This window comes from Quercus robur, chromosome 3 (genome assembly GCF_932294415.1).
Source record: "Quercus robur chromosome 3, dhQueRobu3.1, whole genome shotgun sequence".
NCBI lineage: Eukaryota > Viridiplantae > Streptophyta > Magnoliopsida > Fagales > Fagaceae > Quercus > Quercus robur.
Window position 1 is genome coordinate 64,591,913 of NC_065536.1, and position 14,413 is coordinate 64,606,325.

Genomic DNA, 14,413 nt, shown 5'->3' on the forward strand with positions numbered 1-14,413 from the left:
TATAAATTCAGTGCATAGCTTATCATAGGCTTTCTAAAGGGTCATCTTCTTGGGTACTTCATTATCAAAAGAGTCTTCACTATCACTAGCACTCTCCACAATCACCTTATCGATTGAGGCAGCAAAGGTCATAACGTGACTACATTCATCCACATACTCATCAGAAGAGTTATTCTCAATATCACTCCAAGTAGCAACCAACCCTTTATCTTTTGACTCTTTGGTCTTTTCCTTCATAAGGTAGTTTGGGCACTCTATCCTCATGTGACCAAAACCTTTGCACTCATGGCATTGGATGAGGGGTTTCTCATTCTTGCCCTTCCTTAAGGATTTAGATTTCCTAGGAGGTTTGCCCTTATCCTTTTTCCTAAATTGAAGAAGCTTGATAATCTCATCAGTTATGAAGGTTAGATCCCCATCCTCATCCTCATCCTCATCATCATCTTCATCTTCATCACTTTCATCTTTATCTTCAGAGTCCTCAATCTCTTCCTCTATACCCTTAAGAGCCAAGTTTCTACTCTTTCCACCTTTTCCCATTAAACCTAATCCCATCTCATAGGTTTGAAGATTCCCTACAAGCTCAGTCAGAGGAATTTGATCAATGTCCTTTACTTCTTCAATGGCAATGATCTTGGCATGGAATCTTTTAGGTAAGGACCTAAGAATTTTTCTAACAATTTTGGATTCTGCTATGGATTCTCCAAGGTTGAAGGTAGAATTCACAATATCCTTGAGTTTAGCATAAAACTCATTAAAGGTCACATCCTCCTCCATCCTTATTTCTTCAAGACTATTAGTGAGTTGTTGAAGCTTCACAGTCTTTACTGCCTTGGTACCTTCATAGATGGTCTCAAGAATAGTCCATGCTTCCTTGGAAACTTCTGTGGATGATATTCTCTTGAATTCCTCATTGGTCATCCCACAAAACAAAGCATTCAAAACCCTACTGTTGAAATTTGCCGCTATGATTGTTGCTTCATCCCAATCCATCGGCACTTCCTTTGGCTTAATCCAGCTAACTTCAACATCTTGCCATACCTGTTTACCTAAAGCCTACAAAAAAACTTTCATACAAACTTTCCAATACGTATAATTAGTTCCATCAAATAAATGAGGAATCAAAAGAGATTGTCCACGATCCATGACAACAGGGGTCAAGGATCACACTCAGGAAATTAAACCAATCAAAGTGTACTCACTCTGATACCACTTGTTGGGAAATTTAGATCTCGGTTGATAGAATTAACAAGTTTTAAACCCAAGTTGTTAATTAGACTTATTGTGAATAAAACTTGTTAAAACAAACAGACATCAATATCATGTCAAAATCATACACAGCGGAAAAGTAAATAAGACAAGATATGATGACTTAAGAAAACCAATGAAACAAACTAGTTTCACAGTAAAAAACCTAGGGGGAAACCTTCCCGAAAAATAATCCACTATACTAAAGAGAAGTTTCAGATATAGTACAAAACATTTGTCCCTAGACTCTACAATCCCCGTAGATGAACTTATAACAGAAACCTTTTACCACTTTAGAACCTCTGAACTCTTCAATATATGAATCCCACCCTTTTTGCACAAATCCCAGTACATGACTAACCAATGATGCACGGCTCCCAGTACGTGACTAACACACCAACTTGAAGAAGACGTTGGCTGCAAAGTTCTTCACTTCATTAACAATGAAGATCAAGAACCACTTGGTTACAAAACCTTAAGGCACAAAGACGCAGTAGCTTCTTTCAAAGAGAATAAGGCATCGGTCACCTTTTGCATATGTTCTCCTTATATTCACTTATGTGACAGCCTCTAAAATAAGTCTTATATATGTCTAGAGTTGTGAGAAAAAAAACCCTACACAAATACATAAGCATATGCCAAAAAATTAGATATGAAAATCTGAATTCTCGTAACCCTGATAGATACCTCGATAGATAGTATCTGTCAAGCCTCATTAAACCTCGATAGATAGCTATCTATCGAGCAGCTGTCGAGCTATCTGTCCGCAGGTATCAAGCTATCTGTCCAGCTTTAGTGAACAACTTTTCTTCACTTGTTTCTTGGTCCAATCTTCATGGTTTTAATATTAGACTTGAACAACATGTTTCTTGAAGTATTAAACACATCCTAGATCTACCCAAATACAAGTAAAGTGCGTTTTGTCAAAGGATTAGCCAAATACACAAAATATGTCCTTAACAAAAATTATTATAATAATCTAATTTCATAGTTAGAAAAAAAAATATAAGTTAGATAATTTTTTTTTTAATTTTACTTGATTGCATAATATTGTACAACAAAACCTTTTCATGCCTTTCAATTTTGCACATTATTATTCTAACATAAACTATATAATTAAGTGCATATTTAAATTTTACTCTATATTTAAACCCCTGTTAAAATATTTTCATATTATATTTTCTTTAAAAGATATATGTGATAACTTTATATACAAACACAACAATAATAAATGTTATTATATTAATAATTGCCATAATTATTAAATTTTATATTTGTACCAAATATAAATGAGAGAATCTAATCTTACAATACTTTATGGCATATTTCACTAGTTGAAAAAATGATTGTTAGGGTACTTTATTTTTACACCTAATTTTATTTAAGTTATACCTATTTACTTTTAAATACACACATCCTATTCTATTTAAAGTCCAAGAATACTTATGCTTGGCAATATTTGGAAAGCCCATGATTCGAGTCCATGGCAAAACAATTTTATCAATGGAATCCAAATCAATAATCAGAGCCCATGATTTAAACCCATGGCAATTTATCTATCCAAAAGCCCAATTCACATTGGCAATATCAAAAGCTCAATTCTTATTGGCAATATCAAAGCCTAATTCTCATTGGCAACATCAAAACCCAATTCTCATTGGCAAAATCAAAGCCCAATTCTCATTGGTAATATCAAATCCCAATTTTCATTGGCACTATTTTGTCAAAAAAGAGCCCAAGATGATATACTTGGCAAAGAAAAAATATCATGGTAAAATATTACCATGGCAAAAACCATGGCAATCGTCTTATAAAAAAACTCATTGGGAGTTATCTTGATGTTCTCATATTATAAACCCATGAAATACATGGACATCATTTGCATCGTGACATCCATAATATATGCCTTCAACACTCATGGTAAACATTCAAACTCACAAGATCATCATATGATGCGATTATTAGAAACCATGAACATTATTGCAACATGGAATTCATCAAAGTAAATATTATTTTCAAAAGTATTTTGAAACTTGTCCTATTGTTTCAAACATTACAACTAATTGCCCAAAGGCCCATTGCAAGTATTTATTAAAAACCTAAAAATATTTACTAATAAAAGTCCATGAGGAATGAAAACCCATGGCAGCATGTGCACACAACCCAACCCATGTGAGCAAGCCCAAGCAAAAAGCACTAACAGGAGGCAAAGGAGAGTGGGCAAATAGCCCTTGTTCATTCCTAACCAAAAAAAAAAAAAAAAAACAACTAGGGACTCATACAAGGGAACCAAGCCTTTAAGAATGGACTAAGGGCTGTCCCATTAGTTTTCTGCCACCCTCTACCTGACGTAAACAGTGCCCAAGGGCTATCCCATTAGTTTTCTGCCACCCTCTACCTGACGTGAACAGTGCCCAAGGGCTGTCATATCAGCTGAAGTCAAATGGATGAAGGGACTCCATCATCTTCCTCAAGACTGCACCTCCAGCGAAAAAGGAGTTGAAACCAAATTATACAAACTTCAACAAATTGATGTTATAAATGTTAAAAAACGTTCAAGATGTGATTCATGTGCCAAGCCCATGAATCCTAAAGGGGAAAAAATTGGGAACATATGGTTTGGAGGGCATAAAGGAATCTCTAACGGAACCCTCTGAAATGGGCTTAAACTTTGACACCTGGCTTGGGGTGTTGAATCCTATTTCCTAGGGTCTAAATCTCAGTTACAGCACTAGGATTCTTCCTTAATACTTGCCTTAATCCCATTGGCTAAACACAATCTTAAAAATCTTAGCATTTAATGCAAGATTACTCCAAATACTACCTTACCCAAAGAAGCAAAACAGCCACAAAAGCAAATCTCCCATTTTTAGGCCAAATCTAGGTTATTAATTCAGCTAACCTGCTCCCCTGAATGAGACCTACATTTTTTTGGATGCTTGTTAATTAATGCTTCTCTAAACTTCATTATAAAAGAATAAGCACCTTAGCCCACAAAGCGACAACCACCCCCTTCTGAGACTTTGGGGTTCATTTGCCATTTTTGCTGGTGGTTTAGCTCTCCTTAAGCTCACCACTCACCATCTTTAGCCTATACTCATCTAATCCCAGATATTCTTCTCCCCCCTTTACACAATCACAGCTCAAAAATGTCCTCCAACTAGTCATAAACAGTCCATTACTCACAAAAAGCTTCAATCTCAGTATTAATCCTATCTTACTCTCTCAAAACAACCCACATTCACCTCATTCATGCGTTATGCACACATACTCACCAAAATCTTAGTTTAATACTTGCTGCACTAAGCTGGAGATCTTTCTCTCCCTTCATTCCATCCTATTTTTCCTATTTTATTTGTAACTATGAAGCCTTTAATCCTTGTTTATTATTATGATGAAGGCCATAATGTTTTAGAAACTATGGAAGTTCTCCTTCATGTTGACTTAATAATAATAATAGAAAAAAAAAAAATATGACTTTTACCATGTAAACACACTTATTAACCTAAAATTACCCTACTGCTGAAGATAATACCGTACCACTAGAGGACTGATTTGAACTATCGGACCAGGACCATTAATGTACTAATTAAGTATTGTAACGTGTTTTTCATTGGACTTTTGTTGCTGTTTTGTCATGTACAGCCTTTGTTTCTTACTTGGATAGGCTTTGTCATCACACCGAAAGCCTTCAGGTATCATTTCAAGAGCTCATAGTCGAGTTTCGACTTGACTTCCCAACATCTTAGATAGAGGCATCAATTTCTCCCTCAACAATGATCAAACAAAATTTATTCTTGCCATATGTTCATGCAATGTCTCCATATATTTAAGAGTAGTCATTCACTACCCAATCGCACCTTGTCTCACTTCTCTTTCATTGGCAAGATTCATCAATAGACCTAAATCATGAGAACTTTCTCTACCTATATCCTTTGTATGCTTCTTCTCTTCATTTCTTGTTTGTACGCAATACATTCAAAATTTCATGCTCTTCTACTTTGCTAGTTTACATATAGTTTTGATATTTTCTGTTATTTAAAGATCAACCATCATATCTCTTTACCTTTTTAATTTTATAGGACCATCATATCTTCGTGATATTTCTCATCTTTTGTTCCTCTGTATAATTGTGGCTGTAAGAAAACTATATCATCTTATAAATAATAAATATATGAGTGTATAATTTTAATCAAGGCAAAACACTTACTTGGTACTTATATGCTGTTTCTATTTTTTATTTGGACCTCAAGTTTTCCTAACTTTCACTTTTTTTCTACTTTTTTAAAATTAGCAATCATTTTTAAAAAAATTCTTTGACACCACCGCATTGCGTCAATATCCACCATGGCAGCCCTATCTACACCACTAGGCTCCATCCTCCACCACCGCACTCCGATCTCCATGAAAGGTCTGTGTGAGAGAGAAAGAGAGAGAGAACCAAGAGAGCAGGGAGTATTAGACGGTAAGGGGAATAGAGAATGAGAGAGAAGAGAGAATAAAATAGTGATAAATAAGGAGAGAGAAAATAAAATATCATATTTTAGGTTTACCCATCTGCTACAATAAGTTGTATATGTAAGTATTTATTGTTCACAGTTGCTAAATTTTTTTAGGAACCCATACCCGGATGTAGCATATTTTTAAGGATCTAGGTTGTAAAATAGCAACTGGAGGATTTTTACACCCCCAATACTAGTGCTCTTATTGTTCATGGTTGTAAACATAAATATAAATATTTCATTTTCTCTCTCATACTTAAATCTCTCTCACTCTTAGACCCTCTCTCTCCTCTTCTCTTACACGTAGACTCCTTATCTCTCCTCTCTCTGCCTCATCCCCCTCTCTAGCTCTCTCTATCAGTCTTGTGTTCTCCATCCAATTTGGATGACCAGAGGAGAGGTGGGTGCTCCTAGGGAGTGTCGGAGCCATGTCCACCTATCTCCCCAAGGGCTCTGATTTAGATTTCCTCTCCATGGCACAACAGATTTCCTTTCCAATAAACTTTTCAACCTCACGCTTACCTTTTTGTCTCAAACAATTCTTGATCTTCCACAAACCACATAGTGGTGGGGTGGGTTTTGATCAGTGGCAAAATGTGTGTTTTGGTGGTTGTTGATGTTTGTGGTGGATGGTTATGGTGAGTTGCAACAGTAGTGGATGGTGATGGATAGCAATTTTGATTTGTTTTTGTTTATTTTTGGTTTGTGGGTATGGATATGTGATTTTGGTGGTTGTTGATGTTGGTGGTGGATGGCGATGGTAAGTCTGTTTTTTTGTGGCTGTGAGTTACAATGGTGATGGTGGTGGGTAGGTACCAGTTCCAATTTGGGTTTGGGTTTGGATTTAGGTTTTTTTTTTTTTTTTTTTTTTTGGCTATTGGGATGGGTGGTTACTTGGTTTTAATTGTTGTGGTTTGGATTTACAGTGGTAGTGGTTGGTGGTGGCAATTTTTTTTTTTTTTGGGTTATTTAATTTGGTGGTGACAAATTGGGGTTTGTGGCTAAGTTTTGGTGAAAGGTGGTTGTGTGGGTTTACTAGAGAGAGAGAGAGAGAGAGAAAGAGGAAGAAAAGGAAAGAGAGATGGAAGAGAAAAGAGAGAAACATAATTTTTTATTATTATTATTTGATTGTGTAGTTTATATTATTTTAGTGAGTTGTAAATAAAAATAGAAACTGAGATTTTGGGTGAGTTGTAAAATGAGATGATAAAATAAATAAAATAAGTTTCGAGGGTATAAAATAGAGACTGGTATGCATCCAAGATGCTAGTGCTAAAATACTTAACAAAAAAAAGTTCTACTTCTAGGTTTTGAATATTCAATTATGTACACCCAACATTAACCCATCACATAATGGTTTAATTGTTATCCCTATTCCAAGACAAAGGATGTTGCTGTAAAAGCCTATAACTTCTATTCTTTAATAAAAATGAGTATATAAATTGTGAGGTGTAAGTCAGATATTTGTTTTAATGGTTAAATACAACAACCAAACCACAGGCAACCAATTTCGAGAAGGCAACAATTTTTAGGAGCAAAAGTCAGTTATTCAAGTGAGTAAAGAATGGCTCCATAGAGGATATTTGCACGGTGCACCAACTCTCTCGAAGAGAGATTTGGGACACTCATTGTTAAGGATTTGAGAGAATGCATTAAGCCATTAGTGGAGCTCTTAAACGAGACAACTTCACTAGATCATCATCATTCTTCTTTAGAGTGTATCAATTGGGGAGGCAAGGCTAGCACCATTGTGCTAAGCCAACCAAGAGCAAAGCTAACAAAGAAACAATCCTGAAATCATATCGAAAATGTATGAGATGAACCGCTCACCACAAACCTTACGGTTATTTAATGAATTTGTGTTGAAAGCATATCAGCAATAGTTTAAAAATTGTTTACACATGCAAGACTTTTTATAAAATTTTTTTTTTTTTGGGGTAAATTACAAGTTCAGTCCCTAACAAAAAAATTTTGGGTTCCATTTGCATTTAGGTGAGGTGGAGCTCAGCTAAACTTTTAATTGACTCGGCAAGTTTAGACCACTTGGTAGTGTATACTGTATATGGCATTCTATCTGACATAAAAATAATGTTTTATTTTTACCGTTACTAGCCATGTTAGTATTTTTCATCCATCACTTAATGGTAAGGACTACTTTTATACAGTATCGAAAATTTAGAGGCTAAATTAACACATTTAAAACATTATAAACCAAATTGATACATAGCGTACACCTTAGAAACTAAACCCATAATTTACCCATTTTTTTCTAGCAATTGAATCCCCAAGGGTTAGTGGTACTATTAAGCATGAATAATATATACCTTATAAAAGATATAAGTTTTTTTTTTTTTTTTTGGTAAAATAAAATGGGGGGATTTATGGTTATATTACACCCCCGAGCAGGACACCGCCGGTAATTAGCCGACGTGTGGGAGGGTCAACTCCCACCTAGGATGCCCACCAACAGAAACCTGCAGGCAGCGAGACTCGAACCTAGGTGTGGTGCACGAAGCGCCCGAGCCTTACCCACTCAGCCAAGCCTCTGCTGGCTATAAGTTATTAGTCTGAATCTGTTCTTTCGCTTCCCTTTGTGCAAACCCAATAAACAATAAAAAAATTATATATGAGGCCAATCATGCGCAGTCATATAAATCTGTTTGATTGGAGATTTCTAATACCGTGATATGAAAACTGTAATTTAGAAAGTATATTAAAAACACATGTTTAAAATAATTATTATAATGCAAAAAAAAAAAAAATGGACCTACAATTTTCAGTATTCAAACACTAAAAACTATTATTTGAAATAACCAACTATAAGGCCCATAAGTTCTTAGGAATGACAAAATGTGTATCTTTGTGGAATGATAAAATTTAGGTATAGTACTTAGGTACTGTTTTTTATATTCTCCTTTTAAAATTCAGTCATATGAATTTTTGCATATAGAATGAAAGTATATTATTTAGTTAAATAAATATATAACTAAATTTTAAAAAGATAATTTAAGAAATAGCACTTAAAGTACTGTACTTAAATTTTATCCCTTTAGGAACTAGAGATAATTCAATTTTATTATCTAAAAACGAAATTACTTATTACATTTGATAATTATAACATATGATTTGCATTTATTACGTGGGATTTGACGTGGGGTCCTTGATTATTTGGTTATTTATTGTTCATCGAGATCTGCGCTTTTAAAACATCTTCGTACATTTGACTATTTGTGTACAGTTTTCGTTTTTAAAATAAGGATATTAATTTTTTTTTTTTACTTTTGTTAATGAAAATAATATTTTTATATACTTTTATAAAAAGAAAATCTGATTTTGTACAAATATCTAAAAAAATAAACACGATTATATCAAATTTATGCCGATATATCAATAACGTATTAAAAAACATAATCAATTTTTCAAAAAATACATATTACGACTTATAATTAAATATTTATTATGTGCCCTTACAACAACCTAATTTTTTTGATAAAAAGAAAACTAAGTGTGTTAATTAGAAAATGGCAAAAGTTGACAACATTTTTTAGAAATAGATGCAGATGTGATTTATTTATTTGCTTTCAATTATGTTGTGTATAAACCTTATATTTTTTGAGAGAATTTCAACTTATGGCGTCTGTTCTTGATGATAGCACTTTGTCATCAGACCAATACACTAATCAATTTTTTGTGTAGGCGGGGATTGAACTCCAGATCTCTTATACAACCATCAGAAACTTTACTAGTTGAACTAATTAGAACCCACTCTATAAACCTTATATTGAAACAGTAAAACCCCTTTTAATAAATTACGTAACTCTTGTAAAATGCACACATATTAATGTCTTAAATAGGTCTCATTTGGTAAAAAATTCAATCTTGACATAAAAAATATAAACATGGATAGATGTCTATTGGAAATATTGACACGTGTGTATTTTTACAGAAGTTACTACAATTTAATTTATAGTCAATCCTTACTTTTTATTTTATTTTATTTTATTTTAGAAAAATGTTAACAAATGCTCTTAGAACTATTTTTATAGAAACATTTTATAATAAAATAATAAAATAATTAATTTTTTTAACAACTTTTTAATAGAGTATTGTTCTGTAATTAATATTATGAGCATGTTTTTAACTTAAAAAAATTGAATAAAGTTTGGTGCTCTACTTTTATTTATTTTAGACATTAATATTCGTGGTTGAAATTAATGGGGGATGTCGGAGGTTGAGTTTTTTTTTTTTTTTTTTTTTGATAACCAGCTCTTGTCAGCTGCTTTCATTAACTAGAAATAAAATTACATTGAGCTACATCCAACTGAACCTGATCAGCTATACTGGGAGGAGTATCCTCAACCCAGATATTACACATATTCAAACATTTGGCTTGCCTAGCCAGAATATGAGCAGCATTGTTGCCGCTCCTACAGGTATGATTGACATCCCATGCATTGAACTTTCTTAAGTCCACCAAAATTCCTTCGACCACCTTTCTTATAGAATTCGGCATTTCACTCTGTTCCCCCAAAGAGTTTGTCACCAACTGAGCATCGCTTTCAATAATGATATCTTTTAGACCAAGGTCCCAAGCTAAGGCCACACCTTCCTCCACAGCCTTTGCCTCTGCTTCCAGACCACCCAAAGGCAGCTCAAAACTCTTGCTTAGAGCCCCCATTAATTCACCTCTTTCATTTCTGATGACCACCCCGACTCCACAGCTCTTTATGTCTTCGAATGTAGCCCCATCGGTATTAACTTTGTACCAACCCCCCTTTGGTGGCTTCCACGTTATCACCTGAGGAACATTGTAGTTTTTAGTGGGCTGGTTTGCTGCCTGGAATTCCTTTAAATACTCAGTCGCCTCCTTTACTATCACTTCGTGCCTCTTACATTGTCCCCCATGACGCACTTGGTTTCGATTATTCCATAAACCCCACACAGTAGTAGCAAACAGCTCCCAGTTGACCCCTAAACACCTTTCTTTGATTTCCCACACAATGTCCAAAAAGTCTCTAGGGGGGTCTTGAAAGCAGGGAAGTTTTAACCGGGTACCACACCAAACTTTCTCAGCCAAACTGCAGCTCCACAATGCGTGCCCCGACGTCTCCTCCAAACCACACATATCACACCTACCATCCTTACCTACACCCCGGGTTTTCAGGCTAAGTTTTGTGGGTAGTATGTTTTTACATGCCCTCCAAAGAAATTGCTTGATCTTGTTTGGACAATTCAAACGCCACACCATCTTCCATATTCCTCTCATTCTCGAGCTATCTGAGCTGCCCCCTTCATCCCCCCTTCCTCCACCTTCTTTCAACACTTTTTGGGCCACAATGTAAGCACTTTTAACTGTGAACTTACCATTGGAAGTCCATGCCCATGTGAGTGAGTCTTCCGGCAGCTTGGAGCTAATGGGAATACTCAAGATCAAATCAGCCTCATGAGGAAGAAACATGTTTTTCACTTTCCCAACATCCCAACCCCTTCTCTCCTTATCCACCAAAACCGACACCCTTTCCCACTCCAAATGGGAACCAACTGGGCTTGTCACTTGGAAAGAATCCGGAGACGGGATCCATCTATCTTTCCAAATCCTAACTCCTTCCCCGTTTCCAATACACCACCTAGAGCCCCTATCAACCACCTTTTTTGCATTCCATATACTTCTCCATGCATATGAAGGCCTTCGACCCAACTCCGCTTCACTCGCCACACCATTCGGAAAATATTTCGCTTTAAGAACTCTATGTACAAGAGAGTTTGGATTTTTCTGCATTCGCCACCACTGTTTAGCAAGAAGCGCCATATTGAAAGCTTTTAAGTCTCTAAACCCCATCCCCCCTTCCGCCTTTGGGATGCACATCTTCTCCCAAGCGACCCAAGCCATTTTCCTTTCCTTCTCCTTTTGACCCCACCAGAAATTTCTCATAAGGGAATTCAGCTCTTTGCACAACGTATCCGGGAGTTTGAAGCAGCTCATCGTGTACGTTGGCGTTGCTTGAGCTACCGCCTTGATAAGGATTTCCCTTCCTGCATGAGAAAGGAGCCTACCCTTCCAACTTGCTATCTTCCTCCCCACTTGGTCCTTGATTCGACTAAAGGCCTTTCTTTTCCCTCTCCCCACAAGTGGAGGCAGCCCCAAATACTTTTCATGGTGTTGAACAACTCTTGCTCCGAACTTCTCTTGTACATACTCCCTTATCACCCTACTAGTATTCTTACTAAAATAGAGGGATGTTTTTTCCTTATTGAGTTTTTGCCCCGAGTCCCCTTCATAGTCTTCAAGAACTTTTATGATCCTATCACAATCATCCCTCGTGGCTCTACAAAAAACAATGCTATCGTCGGCAAATAACATATGGGTTATGCTTGGGGCTCTTCTACTCACTGCTATCCCCTTTAAATGCCCCATCCTTTCCTCCTTTTTAAACATAGCCGATAGCCCCTCCGCACATAGTAAGAACAAGTATGGAGATATTGGGTCACCTTGTCGTAAACCCCTTGATGGAATGATTTTCCCTTTTGGCTCACCATTAATTAACACCGAGTATGAAACCGTGGTTACACACATCATTATTAGGGAAATCCACCTCTCATCAAATCCCATCTTTTTCATCATAGCTTCGAGATACACCCATTCAACTCTGTCATATGCCTTACTCATGTCGAGCTTTATGGCCATAAGCGCTTCCTTCCCTTTCTTCCTTTGATCAATACTATGCATAGTTTCAAAAGCAACTAGCACATTATCCGTTATAAGTCTACCCGGGACAAAAGCACTTTGCGTCTCATCAATCACCGCATCCAACACCTTTTTCAGTCTATTAGCTAGGACTTTTGAGATTAGTTTATACACCACATTGCATAAACTAATTGGCCTAAACTCCGTGATCTTTTGAGGAGATTTCACCTTTGGGATGAGGCAGATATATGTGTCATTCAGTTTACAAGGCAGCCTGCCAGAATTAAGGGCAGAAAGAACACAATTGACCACATCGGGCCCAACAATATTCCAATAGTGTTTAAAGAAGATTGGTGACATACCATCCAGACCGGGGGCTTTTGTTGGGTGCATTTGCTTGAGAGCAAACCAGACTTCCTCAGCCCTGAATTCTGCAAGCAAAACTTCATTCATATCTGGAGAAACCCGGGTAGTGATTGCACTTAAACTAGCTTCGAACTTGGTTGGCTGGTCGGACTTGAATATGGTCTCAAAATATTCCACAATGGATCGCTCTATCTCTTCTTCACCCTCCTGCCAAACTCCCTCCCGGTTTTCCAACCCTACAATCCAGTTTTTCCTACGCCTTTGACTTGCCGTGGCGTGGAAAAACTTTGTATTTTTATCTCCCCCTTTCAGCCACAGCGCTCTTGACCTTTGATTCCACATCATTTCTTCCCTAATCTGAATCTCATTAATCTCATATTTCACCCTCTTAATTTCCTCTATCTTCCCATGTAAACTGTCCCATAACACCAGCTGCTGAAGTCTCTCTTTTTTTTTGTTTCAACACCTTATTGACATTACCGAACTCAGCCCAATTCCATTTCAGAAGTTGTTCCTGACATCTTTTAAGTCTTCCCATAATGCCAACCCCCACCTCCATTCGCCCCGGATTCCATGCCCCTTCTATTATTTCTCTACACCTTTCATCCCTTATCCACATTACTTCAAAGAAGAAACGTTTTTTCCCCTGTTTTTTGGGCTGCCTTCTTGAGAGAGAGAGCATTAATAAACAATGATCCGATATGGACATCGCTACATGCCTCACACTCGCCTCCGGGAATAACCTCATCCACTCCTCATTCGCAACCATTCTATCCAACCTGACCTTAGTCCGCTGCTAACCCCCCCTTTCATTGCACCATGTGTATTTCTGACCTATGAAGCCTAAATCAACTAGTTCACAACGGTTTAGACAATCTCTAAAATCCGCCATCTGATTTGCATCCCTATCTAACCACCCACTTTTCTCATTTGACCACATAATTTCATTGAAATCCCCAAACACTATCCATGGCATAGTATTCAGATTTTTAAGGAAATCAAGTAATTACCAAGAGATGAAACGTTTACCTACATCAGGATGCCCATAGAACCCCGTTGCTCTCCATGGTGTTGCTGCCGATCCCTCATGGATTTCCACATCAATGTGGGAGTTGGAACAGCTTCTCAGCCTGATATCTGATCCTTCTTTCCACATCATGGCTAGCCCTCCGCTTCTTCCATCACTCGGCACTGTTATACCCTGCGTGTACCTCACCTTATTTCTAATTCCTTTCATTTTACTCTCCCCTGTCTTCGTTTCTGTTAAGAAGACTAGCAGCGGGTCTTTTGCTCTCACCTCATCGGCGAGAATCCTCCCTGCCAAGGCCGACCCCATGCCTCGGCAGTTCCAGGCCAAGATCGTCATGAGGCTCGGCGGTGCTGTCTCGCAGCAACCGCCTCTCCGCCATCCATTTTCTTTTCCCCCTTTGAGCTACTTCCATTTTTTTTACCGTCGATTCTCTCTTCTTTCCTGTGTTTGGTGTCCATCACATTTGGGTCTAAATCACATAAGGGAGTTGGGCCCTCCCTTTTCAAGCAGTTAGGCCCTTTGTCCTCACCTTTTAACTCCTTTTTAACCTCACGGGCCAGACGTTTCCAATGTCTGCTGTTA

General features: G+C 37.1%; 1 protein-coding gene across 1 annotated transcript; it reads right to left on the reverse strand.

Annotated features, from left to right (window-relative positions):
- Window positions 1-10,035: 10,035 nt before the first annotated feature.
- LOC126719941 (uncharacterized) lies at window positions 10,036-14,137 on the reverse strand. The gene is made up of 2 exons (XM_050422438.1): window positions 13,812-14,137; window positions 10,036-13,216 (listed from the first exon to the last, which is right to left on the reverse strand). The coding sequence occupies exons 1-2, from the start codon at window positions 14,135-14,137 to the stop codon at window positions 10,036-10,038; spliced, it is 3,507 nt and encodes a 1,168-aa protein (XP_050278395.1).
- Between the last annotated feature and the right edge of the window lie 276 nt (window positions 14,138-14,413).

Bases quoted from the DNA above. Each gene is read 5' to 3' on its own strand.
- LOC126719941 (XM_050422438.1), bottom strand. From the start codon at position 14,137: ATGGGGTCGGCCTTGGCAGGGAGGATTCTCGCCGATGAGGTGAGAGCA. The intron at 13,217-13,811 runs GTAATTACTTGA...GTTATGGGACAG, and splicing joins GGTAAACGTTTCATCTCTTG to TTTACATGGGAAGATAGAGG.